The sequence below is a fragment of the Sebastes umbrosus genome, chromosome 1, assembly GCF_015220745.1.
Source record: "Sebastes umbrosus isolate fSebUmb1 chromosome 1, fSebUmb1.pri, whole genome shotgun sequence".
Lineage (NCBI taxonomy): Eukaryota > Metazoa > Chordata > Actinopteri > Perciformes > Sebastidae > Sebastes > Sebastes umbrosus.
In genome coordinates, this window is record NC_051269.1 from 32,270,102 (window position 1) to 32,294,490 (window position 24,389).

At 37.5% G+C, this 24,389-nt stretch overlaps 3 protein-coding genes across 8 annotated transcripts in view; all 3 read left to right on the plus strand.

Moving 5' to 3' along the window:
* Positions 1 to 714: 714 nt before the first annotated feature.
* On the plus strand, positions 715 to 5,656 carry trim107 (tripartite motif containing 107). 2 transcript variants are annotated; one of them, XM_037764434.1, is made up of 3 exons: positions 715 to 904; positions 1,072 to 1,140; positions 2,753 to 5,656. In XM_037764434.1, exon 3 carries the CDS (start codon positions 2,805 to 2,807, stop codon positions 4,320 to 4,322), a length of 1,518 nt encoding a protein of 505 aa, XP_037620362.1. In that variant the 5' UTR covers positions 715 to 904; positions 1,072 to 1,140; positions 2,753 to 2,804; the 3' UTR covers positions 4,323 to 5,656. The 2 variants fall into 2 exon arrangements, with proteins under 2 accessions (XP_037620362.1, XP_037620355.1); XM_037764427.1 differs by lacking the exon at positions 1,072 to 1,140 and having other exon boundaries at positions 717 to 904.
* A 1,301-nt stretch (positions 5,657 to 6,957) lies between these two features.
* Positions 6,958 to 18,149, plus strand: tpra1 (transmembrane protein, adipocyte asscociated 1). Its single transcript, XM_037764450.1, has 11 exons — positions 6,958 to 7,137; positions 10,103 to 10,280; positions 10,981 to 11,113; positions 11,633 to 11,719; positions 13,304 to 13,376; positions 13,563 to 13,642; positions 13,733 to 13,843; positions 13,943 to 14,003; positions 14,522 to 14,624; positions 15,419 to 15,499; positions 15,603 to 18,149. Exons 2-11 carry the CDS (start codon positions 10,114 to 10,116, stop codon positions 15,871 to 15,873), a joined length of 1,167 nt encoding a protein of 388 aa, XP_037620378.1. The 5' UTR covers positions 6,958 to 7,137; positions 10,103 to 10,113; the 3' UTR covers positions 15,874 to 18,149.
* Positions 18,150 to 20,245: 2,096 nt separating this feature from the next.
* The window catches only part of LOC119485122 (MICOS complex subunit mic25a-like), a 68,437-nt gene continuing 64,293 nt past the window's right edge, over positions 20,246 to 24,389 (plus strand). Inside the window, exons 1-4 of one of the 5 annotated variants that reach the window (XR_005206194.1) lie at positions 20,246 to 20,477; positions 22,270 to 22,366; positions 22,816 to 22,870; positions 23,902 to 24,058. Coding sequence is in view for 4 of the 5 variants with exons in the window: in XM_037764464.1 (XP_037620392.1) it covers positions 20,394 to 20,477; positions 22,270 to 22,366; positions 22,816 to 22,870; positions 23,902 to 24,058 (393 nt within the window). In the remaining variant the exon portion in view is untranslated. Of the gene's footprint in view, positions 20,478 to 20,539; positions 20,676 to 22,269; positions 22,367 to 22,815; positions 22,871 to 23,901; positions 24,059 to 24,389 lie in introns of those variants that run through there. The other 4 variants (XM_037764464.1, XM_037764482.1, XM_037764474.1 and 1 more) reach the window with 4 other exon arrangements.

Below are 24,389 nucleotides of genomic sequence, written 5' to 3' on the forward strand. Positions count from 1 at the left end.
TTAAAAGCTGCAGTGGGTAGAAATGGAGCAAATATGATTTAAAAAAAAGTTATTTTCATAAAATGGTCACTATATTCTGACAGTAGTGCATGAGACAGGTAATTTGAAAAAATACCATGTGCCTCTGTGTCCTCCGGGGTCCTAAACAACCAATCAGAGCAGCTGTCAATCACTTGCAAACTTCGATCTCCGATTAAACTAGGCAGCGCTGATCAAATATAAATCAATATTCTGTTATTGTAATGCCTATTTCTTACCTCAAATGTTTTCAGAAACATCTTGTAGTGTACTGTTCAGCTGTATAATGAGAAAGTTTGCTCCGGCTGGTGGGCGGTGCTTGGTATTTCTTCAGCTGATCTCAACTTGGCTGCTGGGTCACAAACTTTCTCATTTTGCAGCTAAACAGTTCACTATGAGGAGGTGCAGATGTCTAGTTTTCTCTCAGAACACTTGAATTACAATATGCTGAAAGGTTATTATGGATTTTTTTTGCCCAATAATGCCAAAAAAAATCTGCCTACTGCAGGTTTAATTGCAAGAGCACACAAGTTACATTTTAAATTGCTATCACTGCATAGTTTTTTTTTTTTGCATTCTTACTATATTCTGTATAATATTTATGCAATAAAAGAAAAAAAACAATGAGTGGAAAGTGTTGGAAATGCTGACCGATCTATTCTGTGGGCATTGGCCACATGAGTGGGTCAGAGTGGGTGAAGGGTTGAACACAGTGACATCATGAATACAGGCTGCAACATGTTGCTCCACATGGATTAATCAGTGAGCTCCAGTGAGAGTCATGAAGGAGTCTTCGGTGTTTCTGACCGCTGGTCTCTGCGTCAGCAAGCTTTATTGACTCTACCTGAACAGGAAGACTCGACGCAGCACAGCTCTGTTGTAACAGGTAAATCACTTTTATCTTTGTCTTTTACTGAAGTCCTTTACTTTTTTCTAATGACGCACAATCTATATTAAGATGTTTGCAAAGGATCCGCGTGCTGTGCGTAATAATGCGCATGAAGTGACGCGTGTGAATAATAATAATAATGTAGGCCTTATTTTTCTTATAAGGAAGCAAAGCCACATGGAAAGCAAATCTATAAACTTCAGCAGAATAACCTCTGGACAGTGATCAGTAAAGTAAGTGGGATGAACAATGAAACTGTTGAAATGGAAACGTGTGATTTGGTCGTTTGGAGATCCTGTTGGCTGGAAATCGAAACTTAACTAAACAGACACGATGTTTGCAAACCAAACGACGCAGAAACATTAGAGACCGACCTTGTTAGACCTCATTCTAGATCACTAAGCGACTAAAATGCACCATTTACAATAGACACAACTCAATGAAACCCTGTTCTAGCTTGTGTACAGTTTGGTGTACTTGTTTTTTTGTTTTTTTTTTACAATACAACACAATAAATGTTTATTGTCCAAAGCAGCAGATAAGCAGTTAGTAAAAACAAATACATGGACAGCTAATATAACACATTAAACAGTTCATGTCAGTGTTTCTGTGTCTTAGATACTCTTTGTTGAGTTCAGTATATTTATGGCACTTGAGGTGAAGGTTTTCTTACAACGCATTTCTATTTGCTGATTTTATCTGCATGCAAAAGCTGCTGTATGGTTTCCTTGTGTGCTGTGCTTAGTCATGCATGTGGTTCTTGGTAACTTCCCCAGTGTTTTCTACACCTACAATACAGATGCATTAAGTTTATGTTCTCAGTATTTTTGTGTGAATTTGGTGTTGCAGTCTGGAGAAGTTCAGTTAAAAAGTAACACTTGGTGAATATTTTATATGCTGACTCACATATTTTTTTAAACTCTGTATATTTGAGTTTGATTACTTTTAGGTCAACAAAAAACAATTAAGTATTTCGGCATTTAGATATTAATGTTGGGAAATAAAATTAATAGAAAACAACTGAACAGTTGACGCAATAAATATACAAATATATAAAAGCAATGCAAAGAATAAAATTTACTATATTTGGTGTTTGGTCATAATATTTTTAGTGAGATAATGAGAGGGGACTTGTGACTAAAGTCCTGGCTATGACCCTGATATTATATGCTTTTTTTTATAGTTTATTTTTTACTTGAAATAAGTTTTCCCCTTATGCCATTTTCACTTATTTATTAAAGGTACAGTGTGTAGGAAATGGGGGCATCTAGTGGTGTGGTTGCCGATTGGAACCAGCTGAGTACCCCTCCGCTCACTCCTCCCTTTCCTGCGGTAACGTGAGCCGCAAAGTACAAAACCGTGGTAACGCCGTTCACATCTCTCTGAGGTCATCCCTACCATAATAACACTTTAGGAGCAACGGAAGTCAGACGGCGGCTGACGGTAACACATTTTCACAAGCGTGTTGGAGAACTACGTGGCCTTCAGGTAACATAAAAACACAAAAGGCTCTCTCTAGAGCCAGTGTTTGGTTTGTCCGTTCTGGGCTGGCGCAACATGGCGGACTCCGTGAAGAGGACCCGCTCCCTATATATAGATATGAAGGAGTCATTTTAAAACTAATGAAAACACAATAATTCTTAGTTTCAGGTGATTATACACTAATGAAAACATAATTATGAATATTAAAATCCATTTCTGCCAATAGATCCCCGAAATGCTCACACTGTTCCTTTAACTCATAACATAGAAAGTTCACAATCTAAACAAATAAATCTGCCAAGTTTTATATAATAAAACTGTACATGTTTCTGAAGTCTTACCCTGAGTTGTCTGTTTTTCCAGGGCCTGACCTGTCACCAAGTCTGTGAGTGAGACCGAAGCAACGTTTCCACAAATGGATCACTCGGTAGCTTTAGCTGCGGCGCTCACTTGCCCCATCTGCTTGCAGCTCTTCTCTGAGCCAATTTCTCTCCCCTGTGGTCACATCTACTGCTTTGCCTGCCTCCAGACCATGGGAGAAGGCCTGGACCAACACAGCTGCCCCGAGTGCCAGGCAGAGTACCAGGGAACCAACGTCCTTGTGAGAAGCCTCAAAATGTGCAGCATCATAGAGACGTACAAAGCCACCGCTGGGACAGACAACTCCACTGCCAACCCTTCTGATGTCGGCCTTGTAACATTCAAGAGTGATGATGGCTATGTTACAGAGAAATCAAACACAAAACACCACCAGGACGTAGCGACATCTGGAGAGGAGAGCTCAGTGTGTGAGGGAAAGGGTGGCTTTCAAATTAGGTCTGAGTCCTTTTCTTTGGATCAAGACAAAGGCAGTGGCAAAGGCAAGATGGCAATGGATGAACCTAAATTCAGAATGGCATCTCAAGTCACCGAGTTGAGCCTGAAGCTGGAGATGGCAGAGAGTGTGCTGAGGAAGGAGGAGGAACGAGAGTTAGAGGTGACCACTGCTAACAGTCAGCTGAGAGAGAAAGCACGCAGACTTGTAGGGCAGATCACAGAGCTGTCGCAGAGCTACAGCGCGCAGGTGATGCAGCTGATAGAAGAAGAGCTAGGTCCAGGCGAGGCCAGCGTAGGCGGTCGAGTCAGTCAAGCTTCTGAGCTGACGAAGCAGCTGAGACAAGCTATGCTCAGAGCGGAATCCCTTCTGACTGAAGATGACGAGGCTGCGTTTAGTGACGAGCTTCGGACTCTACAACCGCACATCGTGGAGTTAATGGCCAAGCCCGTGGGAGAAGATGACGACCACGTCGAATCCAAAGTCAACTCCGCGCGAGCCTGTCCCAAGCTGGAGAGCATGAATGCTGAGCTGAGGGAAAGATTTGGAGAGATTCAGCGCTCCCTTCGAAACACCTTCAACCCCTCAGAGGTGACCTTTGACCCCAAAACAGCCCACCCCAACCTCGTCCTCTCAAGGGACTTGAAGACTGTGACTTTCAGCGCTGTCAAACAGCCCTACCCGTCCTCTCCTCAGAGGTTCACCAACTTCTTCCAGGTCCTCAGCACCCAGAGCTTTTTCGAAGGCGAGCATTGCTGGGAGGTGGAGCTCGAGGGTTCTCCGTGGATCATCGGCGTGTGCTACAGCGGGAAGCTGGCACGCAGCGGGTTGCCCTCGGCTCTGGAAAGCAGCCGGAGCTCCTGGTGTCTGATGTGGTTCAACAACCTGCTAACGGCCTTCGAGCAGAGTCATGACGTGCCGCTGAAGAGGACCACAGTGTCACGCAAGCTGGAGATCAGACTGAGTTTCAAGACCCACAGGCTGAGCTTCTACAACATCAGCCCCTCCAGCGGGAAGACTCATGTGTACACGTTTAAGGCTAACCTGACTGAACCGGTGCACCTGGCCTACAGGATGCTGTCAGGGGACCCCAAAGGCCGTGTCACTATTTATTCATAATCAGAACAATATTTCTATCAAATGTGCTGCATAGTAGAAAGTACAAAATAATATTTTTGAGACTTGATTTGTATGATTAAATAATTTAGTCTTTCGTTGTCATGATAGAGAGCACAGAGATTTCCTCATTCCTCAGGCAACTTGTTCCAAAGAAGAGAGGAATTATGATGTCACTTACTGATCACCTACTTACTTGCTTTTGCCAAGTACTTTGGATGCTTTGTGTGATAATATATATGACTGCTTCTCAAGTTTACATAGGCATAAAGTCATGAATGTGACTGAATTACTGATTGCACTTAATTTTGTGTGTCCAATATTTGTGACGTTTTTCTATTTCCATCTGATAAATAGATTTCTTGCGCACTGGGCCTTCTTCACAGCAGACATTTTCTCTTGTCAAAGTAGGAAAAGCACAGGCGTTTATACAATAATAACATTAACAATGGCTCCGTTGTATTCAAGTGTCCCAGTTAGAATGTCAGTGAGCCAGTATGCACAATACGAGGATCCTGAAATCAAAGCAGCTAAATGGAATTCAGTCATCATCAATATCAATTATTTACACCTGTGATTTCCCTACTGTTGCAAAATGTCTTATGTGAAAAAGGCCTATTCCTACTGTGTGTCAAGGCCTCTTGAAAGAGGCTGGGACACGGGTCTTGAGTTATGGGGGATAACACATGCGCAATGTAACTGGAGCTGTGGTTGTGTGTTGCTATTGGCTCAATTTTGGCGAGTGCAGACCGGATTTTATTTTTATGCATGTGTTGTACCCCAAAAATATGACGCGATGATGACGCGTGACATCTCCTCTTTTCACCCTCCTTGCTGTGTGTTCCAATACCCATACTACCAAAAGATTTCCTATGTCACAACACAGTATGCAAAAAAAATACCATGATGTCCTACTACATCCAGTCGCATTTTGCGGTATGGAAGACTGCTTTTCTGGCTATTCTGACCCACAATCCTCTGTGCAGTGAATATGTGAGCAAGAGGTCAAATTTCAAGGTGCAATGTTATGGAGAAGTACTATATATAAAGGCATCTGCCATATTTATTAAAAGTAAAAAGAAAAAGTATGCGATTTGGAACGCACCGCAGGTCCTGAAATGAAAGCAGCTAAATGAAAATTCAGCCACCATTAATTTCATTGTTTACACCTGTGCTTTTTCCACTGTGACCTCTGAGTAAAAGGCCTCTTCTAGCTTATTCAAGCTTCATGGTGTATTCATCACATTCATATTATTACATCTTTGGAAGATGTCACTCTTGTAATGTGTATTTTTTGCCTTAATTTAAATAAATAAATCTAAAAAACAAAACAAAAATGCCACAGCCTGCCTCTTTAAAAAAAACAACAACACACACACACGTCAGACTGTAATCTCGTGAGACTTGCTCCGCTTGTTTGTTTTTTAAAGGTCCCATATTATAAAAAGGTGAGATTTTCATGTTTTTTTTTATTTTAAAGCAGGCTTAAGTCCTATATAAATACTGTGAAAGTATGGAAACACTCAATCCACAGGGAAATACACACAGCCTGTATTCAAAAACTCTGCAGTTGAAACAAGCCGTCAGGATTTCTGCCCATTTGTGATGTCACAAATATACAATATTTAGACCCTTGTACACAATTTTAAACATAAACATTCTAAATGTGTCCCAGTTTATTCCTGGTTGCAGTGTATGTGAATGTCATCAGCTGACAGGAAGTAAACATGGACTCAAGCTGTTGCCTATAGCAACGCAATTCCGTTGCAATTCCGTTGAAATACGCTAAAACGGAGCGTTTCAGACAGAGGGTAAATACAGGCATATTCATGCCGACAGTAAGAGGAAAATAAAGTTTTTTTTAACATTACAGCATGTAAACATGTTCTAGTAGAAACACAAAATACAAGTATGAACCTGAAAATGAGCATGATATGGGACCTTTAAGGTTTATAATGTGTTCATCATATTCATATTATTACATCTTTGGAATATAGATAGATAGTAACTGTATTGATCCCAAGGGAAATTCAAGTTTCCAGCATCACAGTTCCATAGTGCAAAACATGTTAGTAAAAAGGCAGCAAAAAAGTTAGTAGTGCAAAGTACAAAAAAATACACCAGATATAAAAATACAAGGAGATGAAGAAAACTGTTAAAATTGAATATAGTGCAGGGTAACAGCTGTGATACACGACTATTAAAAAGTGCAGAATGAGATGTCACTCTTGTAATGTGTATGTATTTTTTGCCTTAATTTAAAGGGACTATTTGTAACTTCTCGCTGCGGAGCCCCGTCACTTCACAAGACACGGGAAACCTCTGTTGAGCTGCAGCAGTTATTTCTGCACAAACGTCCACTGTACATTCACTAGACATTCTCAGAGCTAAACTAAGTCTTCTGCAGTGTGGAGTGAGCGCACGTTCACGTCTAGAGGTGGAGCGAGACAGCGAGAACGCGCGCTGTGTGAGTGAAGGCGAGCAGGCAGAGGAGCAAAAACAGTCCCTTTAAGTAAATAAATCTAAAAAAAAAAATGACACAGCCTGCCTCTTTAAAAAAAAAAAACACACACACACACACACACGTCACACTGAAATCTCTGAAATCTCGCGAGACTTGCTCCGCTTGTTTGGTGAGAGTGTCAGCTGACCTCACTGTGTTAAGAAACTCTCCAGTACCATCATGTCTCGTATCGGTGATCAATGTATGGATCGATTACAGCGGGTATGACAGCGTGAACAACATGTACTGAATTCATATTATATCTAAAAACATTCTCCAGCAGTTGTCCTCCTGAATCCGAGTCTACCTGAAGCGGTAAGATGTTATTATTATGATGTTTTCTTCTTGTACCAGTTGAAGCTGTCGTTGCGTTGAGTCGTCGGCGTCATCGCACTAGTCTGTTTTGATGCTAACATGATGCCAGTCGGCTCTTTAATCAGGGTAATAATGTTAATTTGAAAGCCGTATTTATCTTGATTATTGTCATTATTGTTTTTGACAATAACAGAAGCTCTGAGAGGATAATTTTAATTGATAAACAGCCCATCCTCCGCCCGCGGATAGCGAGCTGTAAGCAGCTAGCAGCGTTAGCTAACTAACGTCTGTAAATCCCCTTCAAACTGAAAGTATGATGATGAAACCATAATGTGTGTTAGTCTGACTATGTAATGATTAACTAGCTACCTGTCTGTATTATCTTTAACCGACTCCTGTCTTGAGTTGAGACTTGTTATTTTTATGTTGTTTACTCCAGTCAAGTTATGTAGCTTTACACTTTCTTTACACTATACATCCTATATACCACTTTATAGACTGCACATATGTACACATTACATTTATTTATTGTACATATTACATTTATTTATTGTACACATTACATTTATTTATTGCACATATTACATTTATTTATTGTACTTATTAAATGTATTTATTGTACACATTACATTTATTTATTGCACATATTACATTTATTTATTGCACATATTACATTTATTTATTGCACATATTACATTTATTTATTGTACTTATTAAATTTATTAATTGTACACATTACATTTATTTATTGCACATATTACATTTATTTATTGTACTTATTAAATGTATTTATTGTACACATTACATTTATTTATTGCACATATTACATTTATTTATTGTACACATTACATTTATTTATTGTACATATTACATTTATTTATTGTACATATTACATTTATTTATTGCAAATATTACATTTATTTATTGTACACATTACATTTATTTATTGCACATATTACATTTATTTATTGTACTTATTAAATTTATTTATTGTACACATTACATTTATTTATTGCACATATTACATTTATTTATTGTACACATTACATTTATTTATTGCACATATTACATTTATTTATTGTACTTATTAAATGTATTTATTGCACACATTACATTTATTTATTGCACATATTACATTTATTTATTGTACACATTACATTTATTTATTTCTAATATTACATTTATTTATTGTACATATTACATTTATTTATTGCACATATTACATTTATTTATTGTACATATTACATTTATTTATTGCAAATATTACATTTATTTATTGTACATATTACATTTATTTATTGCAAATATTACATTTATTTATTATACATATTACATTTATTTATTGCACATATTACATTTATTTATTGCACATATTACATTTATTTATTGCACATATTACATTTATTTATTGTACATATTACATTTATTTTATTACACATATTACATTTATTTATTGTACATATTACATTTATTTATTGTACATATAACATTTATTTATTGTACATATTACATTTATTTATTGTACACATTACATTTATTTATTGCACATATTACATTTATTTATTGCACACATTACATTTATTTATTGTACATATTACATTTATTTATTGCACATATTACATTTATTTATTGTACACATTACATTTATTTATTGTACATATTACATTTATGTATTGCACATATTACATTTATTTATTGCACATATTACATTTATTTATTGTACATATTACATTTATTTATTGTACACATTACATTTATTTATTGTACACATTACATTTATTTATTGTACATATTATATTTATTTATTGCACATATTACATTTATTTATTGTACATATTACATTTATTTATTGCACATATTACATTTATTTATTGTACATACTACATTTATTTATTGACGGACTGTACACACTATGTTCACCCATTCACTCTGTATCTTTTATATCTCTATTTATTGTTTTTGTAATTTATATCATGAATATATCATGTAACCTTAATGCATGACTATATTTAGTAACACTTCATTTTACAGGTCTGCAAATTTCATGGTAATTAGGTGATAATTAGCAAGTTACCTATTTGAAATTTCTTTTGAATTACTGCCAAATTAACCCAAATATTTATCTATAAATTTATCAAAAATTACTTAATTATAAACATGATTTAATAGTTATATGCTAAAATAGTATATAATCGTTAAAATAGGGCTCTGCTCTTTATTGGAGGTGGAAAACCAAAACTAATAGAAGACACTTCTGATCAGGCACAAATCTCACCATTGTGTGACTTATTGTCTACACAAATGTAACCTGGTAGCTGATGTAATAATTCAGGGGGGTTTTTAAAGAAATTTCAAAGAAGTTATTTGCTAATTATAATCTATTTACCAGCAGACATGGAAATAAAGCACATCAATTCACTTTTTATTCTTTTCCTGGAAATGTATTAAATAAATTACCAGCTATTGAGAAATAGCGGAGTATAATTATGAAATAATGTTTATAATAAAATAATTTTCAATAAATTTATAGGTAAATATTGGGGTAATTTGGCAGTAATTCCAAAGAAATTTCAAATAGGTTACTTGCTAATTATTACCTAATTACCATTACATTTGTGGACCTGCAAAAAGGAAGTGTTACCATATATTTAATTTAGGCTTTAGAATTGCTTTTAAAAAAAAAAAAAAATAAATAAAAATAAATATATATATATATATATATATATATTTATATATGCGTATAAATAATATATAAGTCTAGCATACATTTCCCTATAATATAGCCTAAAAGAGGGTTCAGCACTCTTTTATGTAGCCCTTCCCTTCACAAAACCCCTTTTACAACTTGAACCTCCTCCCAAAAAGAGGAAACTCTTTCATAATGAGAAGTTAACAGTCTGTCTCAGCTGATGTGAGTAATCAATTTCAGATCATATTTGACATAACCATTCTTTTCCCTCCTCAGGGTCTGACACCATGCTAGCCACAGTGACTGCTGTGGTTAGGTTTGCTCAATACAATGGCAGTATTTCACCTACACCGTTTGAGAACACGTCAACATACACAACCTATCAACCTGATACCAACATCAGCAAGCCTCACAAATGTCTACAAGTTCTGTACGAGAATGTTGGGGACTCCAGGTATTCAATAGCATATACTGTAGAAGAAATAGTTGTAAATATAATGTATTTCTCTCCATCAGCTAAATTCTATGACATCATAAAGTTTGATTTATGTAAACAGAAATGACCACTAACAGTTAAGTTGTCTATTTGTACATTGTAAAGTTTATCAGCCTATTTTATCTATAGTTTGTGATTTAATCCTATAATTATTATTACTGTCAATTTGTACTTTATATTTTTATTATTTATTTAATTTCAATATTTTTGTATCTTATGTTCTTTCCTTTTTTATTAATTTAATTAATTTGATTTTAATTTAATTTCATTTAATTTAATTTAACTTTTTGTTCTTTCTCCTTTTTGCATCAGTAATGGGTGAGGGTTGGTAGGGGGCTTTGTGGGAAAAATACCTAAATATGGCGCAACAATCATTTACATTTGTGCTCTATTTGTATATTTCTGTACACCTGTTGTTACTCCCAATAAATTATTACAGAAAACAAAAAGAAAAAGTTGAGAACTATGAAAGACCTAGTAAAGCATACCTTGCTTTTGGATATTTGTGTGACAGTGCAGGAAATACAAAATGGAAATAAAATACTAACTGTTCAAAGTGAATATCCGACAGACTACACTACAAATATCTACTGCAGATGAAATTGCATTTTTCAGAAAGTTCTGCATTATCCCCTTTACATTCATCTCTCTGTCTTAGGGTGCGGTTCTGGGACATTTTACTGCTCGTGCCTAATGTGGCCTTCTTTGTATTCCTGATGTGGAAGCTGCCCTCAGCCAGGGCAAAGATTCGACTCACCTCCAGCCCCATCTTCGTCACCTTTTACTTGCTGGTAGGACACAAACTCCAAAAGCACCATTATACATTATTTAAAGTAATTATCTTGAGCTTGGTGTCGTGTTACACAGTGAATTCTATTAATAAGAGTACGTCATCCCATCATTTAAGATGCACCTGTTAATACTTTTGTCTGGCAGCAAAGACAAACGACCTTGTGGAAAGAATTGCTGATGAGTTTCTTTCTTGTTTACTGCTCTGCTTTATAATCTGTTTTTTCTATGTGGAAGGCGCTTACTCTTTGTTTCCAAAATATACTGAATCTGTCTAGTTAGGTTAGCATTCCAGCGATGGTAAAATAGCAACAAAGACTCTAGATAACAGGATATCTCTGTTCCACAATGCCTGGCAAGGCTAGAAAGGAACACGTTGTTTGTCACTAATGTTGTTAACCAGTGCATTGTTGCTATCGGCTGTACTTTTCCCCTAATTCTACTCCAGGACTTGTTTTATTGTGTTGAGAAGGCAGATTGTTTTATATGGTGTAACATGTTTTTTTTACTGTATTTCTCAGGTGTTTGTTGTAGCAGGGGTTGGGATCACCCGAGCGGTGGTGTCTATGACTGTCAGTGCGTCCAGTGCTGCCACCATCATAGACAAAGTAAGGAAGCGCATGGAACATAAATAACATTTTTTGGAACAAATGTGGGGGTTATAAATTGTGAAAATCCAAACAACAAGAGGTAATGTTTACTGTAATGTTTTAAGCAAAGAATTAAAGATCAATTGTGATTTTTATTTTGTATTATGACCTTCAGCAAACCCTCACAGTGCATGGTTATTTATAGAGATGAAAGCTGGTGTTTTTCAGATTTACTCTTCACTTTCTTTTACTGGAAACATAGTCTGAGCTGTACTTGTCACAAGGCATTCATGTTTACTGTAAAGTGCAGCAAATGGTGTCCTTTTGGTGGAGACGCTGCTTTTTTGTGTGGTGGAACACACAGCCTGGGGGTATTTGTTAAATCGTCCTTTTGAAACTCTCCAGACTTTTTGCTTTTTTTTGGGGCGAAAACAGTGTGTGTTCATTGAAATTACATCCTCAAATGTTTTCAGAAACATGTTTTAGTGTGTAGAATGAGAAAGTTTGCTCCGGCCGGCCGCTGGGTCACAAACTTTCTAATTTTTCAGTTAAACAGTATAGTAAAATACGTTTCTGGAAACATTTTAGGTGAGAAATAGACATTACAGTAACAGAATCTTGAATCATATTTGTGCTGCCTTGTTTGACACTTTGATCGGAGTTTGTGAGTTTTGCGAGCAGTGATTGACAGCTGCTGTAGAGACTGCTCGGCTCTGATGGTGGTGGAAACTTGTGAATGCCATTAGGAGCTGTAGGAGGAGGCAGAGGAACATGTTTTTTTCACAGATTATCTGTCTCATACGCTACTATCAGAATATAGTCACTGTTTTATAAAAATAACTATTTATCATATTTGCGCATAAGTACCAGAGTTCAGCTTTAAGAAGATCAATTATGATTTTGTGAGAATATAAATATAATATAATATAAAATATTTCAACCACATGGATATTTATATGATCAAAATAGTTGCTGATTGGACCTTCATCAAACCCCCACAGTGCATGGTTATTGATAGAGCTGGCGAGAGAGTAAACAGAACATGTACAAGGCTTGTTATTTTTCAGATTAATTAATTCATATTAATCATAGTCTGAGCTGTACACAAGGCGTTCATGTTAACTGCTCTTTGTGTGGTGGAACATGAAGCCTGGGGTAAATAGTTAATTTAATGTGCTCCTTTCTAAACGGTCCAGTTTTTTTTGCTAAAACAGCGTGGGTTCCTTGGAGTTTTTTTTTTATTTGCAGGTGGTAAATGACAGATTGCAGCTTTGCAGTATAAATACTTCGCCCATACTAAAGTAATAGTCACCATATCCTCTTTTATTGAATTCGGGGCTGATATGAGCTTCAGCATGACTTTGTTTGGCTTTCATGTCCAAAAGGAAAGGCATGGCTGACATTCCTCACATACCAGACATATCCCTATGGAGTTCAGTGTTCCCGTAGCACACTGTCATGGCTGCGCTGGTGAAGAAAAGCATACACATGATTATATAATGCTTTGGGAGTGAGACCTGACCTGTAAAGTTTAGCACATGTTCCTGGTGTTGCAACACAATCTGCCGCAGTGGATCCTCATGATGTTTGTTTTCTCGTCAGGTGCTGTGGGAAATCACCCGCTTCTTCTTGCTGGCTATTGAGCTCAGCGTTATCATCCTGGGACTGGCTTTCGGTTAGTATGCTCTACTGCTTTCAGTTCTCATTTACTGTGTATTTTAACCAGTGTGGTGTTTTCTGTCTCTTTCCACATGACACATCTGTTACCAATGTTCAATTAATCCTTTACAGCCTTGAATGTGACTGAATGTCTGTACAGGTTTTGTTTTTGTTAAGCCTCTTTCTTTATTCATTTTATCAGGTCATCTGGAGAGCAAGTCCAGTATAAAGCGAGTGCTGGCGATCACCGCTGTGCTGGCTCTGGGCTACTCCATCACACAGGTAATGACAGGTGATAAGACGCAGCAGGACATTTTTGGTAAGTTGTTATTCAGAATTCAATGAAATTAACTGAGATATTAATAATCCTAGGGCACACTAGAGATCTTGTATCCAGACAAGCACCTGTCTGCTGAGGACTTCAACATCTACGGTCACGGAGGACGCCACTTCTGGTTGGCCAGCTCCTGCTTCTTCTTCCTGGTCAGTAACCGGCAGCAGCATGAGGAATCAAATGAAACTCATACTTGACAGATAACTGATGTCTAATAATTGACTGATTATGTAATCCTTTTTTTATAGGTGTACTCTTTGATTGTGATCTTGCCTAAAACTCCAGTGAGGGAGAGGATATCTCTTCCGTGTAAGTTACAGATTTCATTGCAGAAGAGATCAGAAATTAGGTTTAAGAGGTTAAAAGACTAGCTTTATATATCATGTAATCCATGTGCTGCACTCCTAGTAAGGCTGCATTCATACGAGATCAGGCGTTGTGCAGAGGTCTGGGCGAGTCACTTTAATGGCCCATTAACTGAGACGATTAATGTCTTTTGTCCTTGGTTGTTCAACTCTGGATCGCCCGTTATGTGATTAGCCACCGCAGCGCGACGTCAGGTTGCGTTTCTCCAAAAGTTGATTCCATTTCTACTTTTCCGTCGCAGGCCGCTGCCTTTTTTTTTCGTCACCCCCTGTGACCTCTGCAGCCCAAACGCAGTAAAAACCCCATTCAAAATTAATGGAAAAACTTGCGTTTTCGCCGCACCGCCTGATCTCGTGTGAATGCAGCCTCGTGTGCTTTTTACCACTGCATGATGCAATGTAATCGAAAGCATTTGTCCTCTGTTGTCCATTAATCTTTGTTTTGCTGCTTCCTTTGTCCAGCTAAGAAGAGTTTCTACGTGTATGCTGCCATCCTGTCTTTACTGAACTTCGTCCAGGGCCTGGGCAGTGCTCTGCTATGTGCTGAAATCACAGAGGGACTCTGGTCAGTATTATCTTATCTTATCTTATTTTAGTATTTTACTAATAAATGGACCAGTGTGAGTATTTTAGGAAGACAAAGACAAGTTGAAAAGATTTTTGGCTTCAGAGCAACTACGGATATGAAGCGCTGGATTTATGCAGCACATGTTTTTTAGAAACATTGTCCTGGATATGGAGCCAGGTTGCTGTTTTTTTAAACCTTCCTATCATTGATTTGTTGTCTGAGTTGCAACTAAGGGGATGACTCACTGTTTTCAGCGGGTCCAATGAAGTTCAGTGGAGTTTAGACGAAAGGATGAGAACATAACAGATGTTTTCCTTTTGGCAGAAACCTATTGGTTGTGCTTTCTGTATCTACTGAAGCAATCCTTATGTCTCGTAAAAAGGGCTGCAACTAATGATTATTTTCATTGTCGATTAATCTGTTGATTATTTTTCTGGATTAATCAATTAGTTGTTTGATCTATAAAATGGTGAAAAATGTTGATCAGTGTTTCCCAAAGCCCAAGATGACATCCACAAGTGTCTAGTTTTGTCCACAAATGTCTTGTTTTGTCCACAATTCAAAGATATTCAGTTTACTGTCATAGAGGAGTAAAGAAACCAGAACATCTTTACATTTAAGAAGCTGGAATCAGAGAATTTTTACTTTTTTCTTAAAAACTTAATCTATAAGCAAAATAGTTGCTGATTAATTTAATAGTTGATGATTAATCGATTGATGGTTGCAGCTCTACTTGTAGCTTTTAATGTGATTGTTCACAGTGTGTCTTTATTTTGTCTTTTCTGAACCAGCTGTGTGGATGTCACCACCTTCCTGTACTTCTCCGCCTTTGCTCCGCTCATTTATGTCACATTCCTCAAGGGCTTCTTTGGGTTTGTACAATGAATCGTACAAAAATATACTGAATACTTAATATTTGCACTCACCGTTGACCTCGTTTCTTCCTTCATTTCACTACTTTCTTCTATTCCACAGTTCAGAGCCCAAGATCCTGTTCTCCTACAAGTCACAGGTGGATGAGCCGGATGAAAGCGACGTCCACCTTCCCCCGACCGTCGCTACGACCATTGGCCGCAAGGAGATGACTGACCAGGGCCTCTTCTACTCCTCCACCCAGATCGACGGCTCTGGTCCCGGCAGCTCTCGTATGGTGGGAGCGTACCTGGATGATGTTGCCTCCGGACCCTATGGGTCCAGCAGCGTTAACAGCATTGAAGCTGACCGCTGGAGACCCGTCAATGCGTGAATGAATGAATGAATGAAGGGAGGTGGTTATACAGCTGGACCTAAATGTTGTAATGTGTGTAATGCTGGGTGGCCAAAAAAATGTAGTTGGACACCAAGAACGGGTAACCTTGGTCTTTGCTTTGACGTCAGGATAAGTTAACAAGTGGACACTTAAGGAGAGACCTTTGCTAGCCATTTATGTGGAGGACTGTGAATTTAGCGACTGCTTTTGTAACACTGTTGCCAGAGTGCACTGCTGCTGTAGCGCCACGCTAGGAGTACTGTCCCTGATCGTGGCCCCCGACAGACTCCCTTATGATTCTGTTCAACGGGCTCTTAAATGTGGGCGCTTACCGACTCTTCATTCCAGCATCAACTGCTCAATCCTCAATAATGAAGTTTTGACCCTATTTTAAGTACCCAAGTCTTTAAAATCTAACATTCTTTTGATGAGAACTCAACATCTGTACATTCCCGCTCAAAGCTTTGAGTAACAGCATCTCAACTGACTTTGTTATCCACTGCCTGGTAGGGCTGCACGATTATGGCCAAAATGATAATCACGATTATTTTGATCAATATAGAGATCACGATTATTTATCACGATTATTCATTGATTTTTTCATTTTTTTTTTCGTTTCCCCCGTCTACTCGCGGGTCGACCCACAACCCATCGGGCGTATTCGGGTGAGCTTACTAGAAAAAAATTGTGGGTTTGGGTGGGCGGGTAAAAAGTGACAAAGCAGCGTTCCGAATAAGTTATTAATAACTTACAGAAACATTGTGTGCAATAGTCCACCTCGTAATGCGCTGTCAAGAGGTCGTGGTCATTTCACGAATCTTCGTTAGATCACGTTGTTTAGGAAGCGATTGATTTGATATGCAGCGGAGTTTTCTATGAGTGGACACGCATTTCGAACGTCAATATCGCATTCGATCGTGATTAATATTCGATTAATTGTGCAGCCCTACTGCTTCGTGTTAGGTTTTGGGACCCAACTGGCTTATCATTTTTTGCTGAATCATCGTGCCTCTCCACACACGGCAAGGACTAGTGCAAATCATTTTGATAGATGTACTATGTCTTCTGAAATGGGAACAAGTGAGAGGTGTTAGCATGATGTGTGTCACTGCAATATCATAAGAAAATCAGTAACTCCAGAGCAAATCTCAAATTGTGTCTCCGCTACAGGCTCGCTTACCTGTCATTTCTCTCCTCTTTTTATTTATTTCGGGGCTTTTGCTTTAATTCCTTGTACCAGATTAATCATTCCTGCTGCTGAAAGCACATTTGTTAGCTTCGTAGTCATTAAGAATGTGCTATTGCGTGCGTGATTTGAGCGACAAATGTGCAGAAACCTTTTTTGTGTGTATCCCAAATTAGACGTGACCTCATTCCATATCTGCATATCTAGTTCAGCTCTGCTTGCTGCAGAAGGGTTGCTGTTTCAACATTTTTAATTTTCTGCCAATATCTTTTTTTCCCGTGTTCAGATTTTCCACAGATGTTATTACTAGTGCTCAGATTAGACTATAAACAATATTGCTCAATTTTATGGTATCAAATGAGGGTGTTGATACAATGTCATTATATAGATATTAAGTAGATATATTTAAATCCCCCCTGAGCAAGAGAGGCTCAGGCAACTGGTATGTTAAAGATGAGTGACTTTAAAAAAGACAGTGATCAATTCTAGGCTTAAGTTGTTTGCTTCTTGGTTCAGCTCATGAAATCAGCTCTTGTCATACTTGGTATTACCACAATATCATGCTTTAGTGTTTTTCAACCACCACACATCGCATTTACTTATTCCTATACCACGGTGTATTCCCCCTGAAAATGCTATATGCTCGGTATGAATGAACTACTGTATTTAAGCTCGCAGTATTCATAGATATAGGGGTGACCTGTATGCAGAAACTATAGAGATAAATTTATTTTTTCATGTTAAAAGCAACAACGCAGTAAAGAAGTTGTGTATTTCCACAAGAAATTACAGTATTTGCCTGACTCTTAGAAATATTATATATTCAAATTTGAGTGCTGGTGATAGCTGCTGTATAAGTTACTATAGTGATTGGGAAATCAGTTTGCTGATTCATGACATGAGTTGCATCGTTTATGGGAGTCCTCTCTCTCTTGATAGACAAGATTTTTTTGGTGTTGAAATCATTTTGCAAATGATGTGTAAATTTGCCTTTTTTTTAAGTGCATTGATTGTATAATATTCAGCCCGTATTAATGCAATGTATTGAGCATTCCGTGACCTACAGAATAAACCATGGACTCTTGGATTTGTTTGTTTTGGGTATGGAGCACCAGGGTCTGAAATGAACCCTTTTCCTCAGCTGCCACTGTGACAGGTCACTGTACATTTCTACCGGCCACTCATTGTTTTGGTCTGCCACTTCTGAAATCTAAGTAGAACGCTTTAAGATAGTAAACAGTGAGTCAGTGGTACCATACCGTAGAATTATGTAATCTATCATGTAATCTTAATGCATGACTATATTTGGTAACACTTCATTTTACAAGTCCGCAAATTTCATGGTAATTAGGTGATAATTAGGTGATAATTAGCCTAGACAAGTAACCTAGACAAGTAACCTATTTGAAATTTCTTTGGAATTACTGCCAAATTAAACCAATATTTACCTCAAAATTGTTCAAAAATTACTTTATTATAAACATTATTTAATAATGATATGCTAAAATAGTATATAATGGTTCAAATAGGGCCCTGAGGCTTGATTAGCGGCTGTGCGCTGCTCTTCATCGGAGGTGGAAAACTAATAGTAGTCACTTCTGATCAGGCACAAATCTCACCATTGTGTGACTTCTTGTCTACACAGATGTAACCTGGTAGCTAATGTTTTGATTCAAGGAGGTTTTTAAATACATTTTAAAGAAGTTATTTGCTAATTATTATCTATTTATCAGCAGACATAGAAATCAATTAACTTTGTATTCTTTTCCTGGAAATGCATTAAATAAATTACCAGATATTGAGAAATAGTGGAATAATTATTAAATAATGCTTATAACAAAGTCATTTTCAATAAATTTATAGGTAAATATTGGGGGTAATTTGACAGTAATTCTAAAGAAATTTCAAACAGGTTACTTGTTAATTATCACCTAATTACCATGAAATTTGTGGACCTGTAAAATGAAGTGTTACCCAATATTTAATTTACACTTTAGAATTGCTTTTTAAAAATAATATTTCTTAATATAAGGAAAACCTGTCTTCCATGGTGGCAGGTGATGGTGGTGACCAACATTTGCCCTGTATTTGGCAGGCGGCAGGTGCTAATTTCATTCCCTGAGCACAACACTACACCCTGGAGTAGTTCAGGTAAAAATTCAGTACATTCAAATTGAGGATAGGACTCCACTCTATGGTTTATTGTGGTAATTACACAATGGTAAAGGGCTTTTTATCTAATATATTTTCTCATGTGTTGATGAAACGACCTTTTATTCTGAGTTCTCTTATTGGTGTGTTTTTACACACCAAAAAACTGACAATAACCTGATATTTTCAGGTGGAATTTGATTCATTCATTCATTTTCGCTGTGCAATATCATTTTCCACTTCTGCAATTTTGTTAATAGTCTGTTTATTGTCAATACTGTATATAATGCTCCTATTTTTGCACTTCCTTCTATTTAAATGGTTCATATTTTGTTACACTTTGTTATTTCTTTTTTTTTACAGTATTAGCTGATGCATCTTGTTTTTTGCACTATCCCCTTTGCTGCTATACACTGCAAATTTCCCCACTGAGGGACTAATAAAGGAATATCTTATCTTATCTTATTTACCCTGTTATTTGGCAGGTGGCAGGTGCTAATTCAATTCCATGAGCATAACACTATACACCCTGGAGTGGTTCAGGTAATTCAGTACATTCAAATTGAGGGTAGCGCTCCACTCTGTGGTTTATTGTGGTAATTACACTCTGGGAAAACAGCTTTTTTTCCTCATATATTGATGAAACGACCTTTATTCTGAGTTCTCTTATGATGTGTTTGTCTTTAAACCTTTCACATAGTCAGACTACAGTTTGACTACAATTCCCATAAACCCCTTCACTCAATGAGTGATTCAGGTAATTCAGTACATTCAAATTTAGGAAAGGACTCCACTCTGTGGTTTATTGTGGTAATTACACTTTCGAAGGACTTTTTCCTCTCCTATATTTTCTCATATATTGATGAAACGACCTTTATTCTGAGTTCTCCTATGGTGTGTTTGTCTTTAAACCTTTCACATAGTCAGACTACAGTTTGACTACAACTCCCATAAACCCCTTCACTCGATGAGTCATGAGTTCGAATTATTTTATCCAACCAATGAGATTAGAGGATACTGTAGCGCCAGTTTGACCTTTATATTGGAGTGTTTTAACCACCGGCCGGTCGCTGCTGTGGCGGCCAACAACTCTCTCTCTTTAATGAGTCTTTATCCTGACAAAACTGGAGGTTTTTATTATTATTTTTGATAATCAGGTGGGAACGGACAGCAGGTGAATATGGGAGGTAACGGCAGCACGTCTAGGAAAGTGTCTTTCGGACTGGACGAGAACGAGAAGGTCACAGTGATAGAAGGAGTCAAGGTAACGGCAGATATTTAACGGTTCCAACGGTTCCTCTTATTGTCATGGCGACTAAAGCTACTAACGGTCAGCTAGCAGGCTCTTATGGTGGTGGTGGTGTGGTCTATCTAAGGGTCACTGACAGGCTGACAGATCTCATGTCCTCAAATGAACCCAGTCCCCTCTCTGTTATGCCCGGATAACGTTACAGTGACTCGTGTAAGTACCCGTACACATAACGTCCGACAGTTTGATGAATTACGACGTTTAGCTTAGTCGTAAAATGCTATTTAAAGAGGACATTTAACGCAGCCATCCATAACACAGTGTAAGGTTAACTTGCTGGCAACATTTCCAGTGTCAGCTAACTGACACTAGATTTACTATGTCAACAGTTGGCTAAGTTTGCTAACAGTTACAGTTACTGTCATGTTAAAGGTCCCATATTGTAAACAAAGTGAGATTTTCTTGTCTTTTATGTTATAAAGCAGGTTTCAGTGCTTTATAAATACTGTGAAAGTCAGCTGATGTCAGTGCCTGTCACAGCCTAAGAGACAACCACAACAACAACAACACATAATAGATGTAACTCACACTCTGCCTTTTATTTACTCCTCTACTTTATGTTTTTTTTTTTTTTTTTTACATTTATCCTTTGATATTGCAATATATTTTTATTTATTGTTTTTTATTTGTTTGTTTTATTGACACAACAAACATTAATTACTTCTTTATTGTTTTTTTTTACATTTACATGCATGTTCTTTTTAAATATCTATATATTGTAATTTGCTTTATGAATTGTATATATGTATATATATGTTTTTGTTTTTATTTTGTTCTTTTTTTAATTTTTATGTATTATTGAATTGACGCTTTGGCAATATTGTTCACCTGACAGTCATGCCAATAAAGCAAATTGACACAGGTGTGCAGTAGCACAGGGGTTCTCAATATTTTTTGGGGGGCCAGGGACCCCTTACAGAGGAGAAGCTTTTCCAAGAACCTCCTTTTAATCGTAACACAGATTACGCATACATTTACTACCATTTATACTCTTAGATGCCATTGGAACTATCTGTATTCTAAAACTTTTCAACCTAAATACTGCAGACATGTTTCACAGTGATAAACAGAAATACAATTCAGTTTCCAATTTAAATCATGTCAAGATAAAAAAGATGGGATGATCCTTTATTAGTCCCACAGCGGGGAAATTTGCAATCTTATTGAATGTTAATACCACTCTTACACCTTTTAAACAGAGAGTGACTTTATTCAAATTGCATTTGGACTCAACTTGACAGCATTTATGACCTACGTTTCAAGCTTAAAAGCTTTCAGAAAATGAACAGCAGCAAGACTGGCATAATCCTAATAAATCCAGATATTTACTTACTCACTTATTTAAAGCTGACTTTCAGAAAGTGCTTCAATTTAAAAATAATGAATTTATTGCTCATATCAGAGTTTCTATTGGCCCAAAGCTGCAACATGGGCAGGAGTAATGGACACAATATGCTATTTTAAATAGGCGCAAATGGTCCCCATCTGCAGATCAGCACTTTGTAATGATACAGCACAATTTTATAATTTATAGCAATGTGGACACCACTTTGAGAATCATTGCAGTAGCACATCTTGCTTGCTCAAAGGCATTTTAGCAGGCTGGATGATGGATTCTTTAACCTTGTGAGTCTTTAATCTGCTGTTTTTGAAGACATACAACTGTCCTGTATGAGTAACAAGGGGCTTGTATGTGTATGTGTATGTGTGTATGTGTTTCTTTGTTAATTCTCACATTCCTGTCCAGCTCTCAGAGGATGTGCTCCGGCGGATGAGGGACTCTCATGAGTCTGACAGCACCAAGCCTCCACCGTCTCCGCCAGACGGTCACAAACCACCACCGAGTAAGTCCCAGTCAAAGACCTTTCCTTTCTCACAGAGCTCTCCCATTGGGAGGCCCACTGTGTCAGCAAACATGTCCTCACCCAGTGACTGATGAGAACAGCACCGGGATAAAGGTCACTTCTACTGCTGTCTGACTTTTTCAGATTGTTAATTATAGAAAGGAGAGAGTATAGTAAAAATAAACAGTGTCATTTTTTTCACTCACAACTATTAGGATGTTTACTCTTGGTTTCAGAGAGTCTGTGTTTGGAGCTGCCTCTCTGTGTTGCTCAAATAAATGTTACTGTAATACTGTTAATGTAAAGTTGTTTATGCTTATTATCATAAGTTATCAAGTTACATTTAGCTTCATATACTGGTAACATATTGCTCTTGCTACTCTGTTCTGCAAACTGATCCATATTGTAATTGCTAATAGTATTGATATTTAATCCCTTTTGATTTTCAGGTCCAAAACCAGCAGGACCCTCCACTACAGAAATACAGGAAGAAATCCGCAAAAAGTAGGTGCTCATAATGTCAAGGTCACTGTCCCTTTTTGTTGATATCTAGCCATATTTGGTGAAAGACCTGCTCAGACCCTACTCACTATGATTAGTATTGGCTAACTTAGAATTTGATGCCTCCCTGAGAAGTAAATTGATTACTACAACTACATTACACAACAAACAAGAATATTTGATCCTATTATATATTTGTACATATTTAAGTTGGGCTCTCTGTGTTTACACATGCAGCCAATAGCCAGTGTAGGTGACAGATGCATGAAATAGCAGACACTTGATGCTAATGTGCCATGTGTATGGAGAAACATGCCGAGTGACCTGTCAACACTGTCTGTGCTGATTTACTCTGTCTGTATAGCAGACAGGCATGTTGCTATGCTGCTGGAATGCCCATATGCTATCCTGAGCCTCTATAGATTTACATGTTAGCAAGTCCAACAACTCTTACCCACTGTTTAGACCTGTCATGATAATTACTTATCGTACGACATACGGACACAACCTTGATAGTTTTTGCTGACCTTGATATTGCCCGTTGTGTTTACATGCGTTTTTGTTTTCATAAGAAAGTCACAGACACATTTTAGCCAACATGAAGCCAGAATAAACAGCAAGGTTTTCCCTAACATTATTAGACTTGGGCATTTGCACATTTTTGTTAACAGAGCCTGAGAGTCCATTTTATTTATTGTTTTGGCTGTGTGGTTTTAATTTATTTGTTTTATTTATTTAGAATATTTTAGTACTTTTTCACACAGATTATATTTGCCAAACCCACGAGGGTTGGGCACTTTGTGAAAAAAATAATCAATCAATCAAAATCAATTCTGAAGAAAACAATGCATAAGATATGTTTTTTTTGTCCTATTGGCTTTTGGAGGCTTCATCCCAACAATATTGGTATTTGTGTTGATAAACAGGAACCAATATCTGACCTAGCTGGTAGCTCTATGTGTGAACAGGCATGTTTAGCATACTTTCACTGGATAAATAAAGGTTAAAACAGTTGTTATCTTTCCCTACTTTAGCTTTGAGCGTCAACAGGCCATGGTGCAGGAGCAGTTGGCCAGACTGGCACAGAAGGAGAGAGAGACAGGAGCAACCACAGGCCTGGATCAGCTGACCCCTGCCCTCATCATCGAGAAAGGAAAGGCCCACGAAGAGCGAGAAAAGGCCAAGATACTGGTGAGTGATGCTCTCTGGGTCTAGAGCAGGAGTCAGCTGTGCTTCCACTAGTGGGCCTGATGAGTTGAAGTTTATTGTACTGAATCTCCTCCAAAACTATTTTACACTTTGTCAAAAACAGCAGACCACCTGTGTTACACAGTAGCTGTGACCATGTAACCATGCACCATAAACCTCCTTACACTTTTATTCAATCAAATTTATCAAAACAACTACTTTACTTTTGTTCTTTCCCTCGTTTTGTAAGTGTGTCTTTATAAGCCGCAGGGGACAAAGGCTCCCATCCCCTGCCCATTTCACTGTTTTTAACAAAAAAATGTGCACATTTAGT

Bases quoted from the DNA above. Each gene is read 5' to 3' on its own strand.
- trim107 (XM_037764434.1), top strand. From the start codon at position 2,805: ATGGATCACTCGGTAGCTTTAGCTGCGGCGCTCACTTGCCCCATCTGC.
- tpra1 (XM_037764450.1), top strand. From the start codon at position 10,114: ATGCTAGCCACAGTGACTGCTGTGGTTAGGTTTGCTCAATACAATGGC. The intron at 13,377-13,562 runs GTTAGTATGCTC...TCATTTTATCAG, and splicing joins CATCCTGGGACTGGCTTTCG to GTCATCTGGAGAGCAAGTCC. The intron at 14,625-15,418 runs GTCAGTATTATC...TTTCTGAACCAG, and splicing joins GAAATCACAGAGGGACTCTG to CTGTGTGGATGTCACCACCT.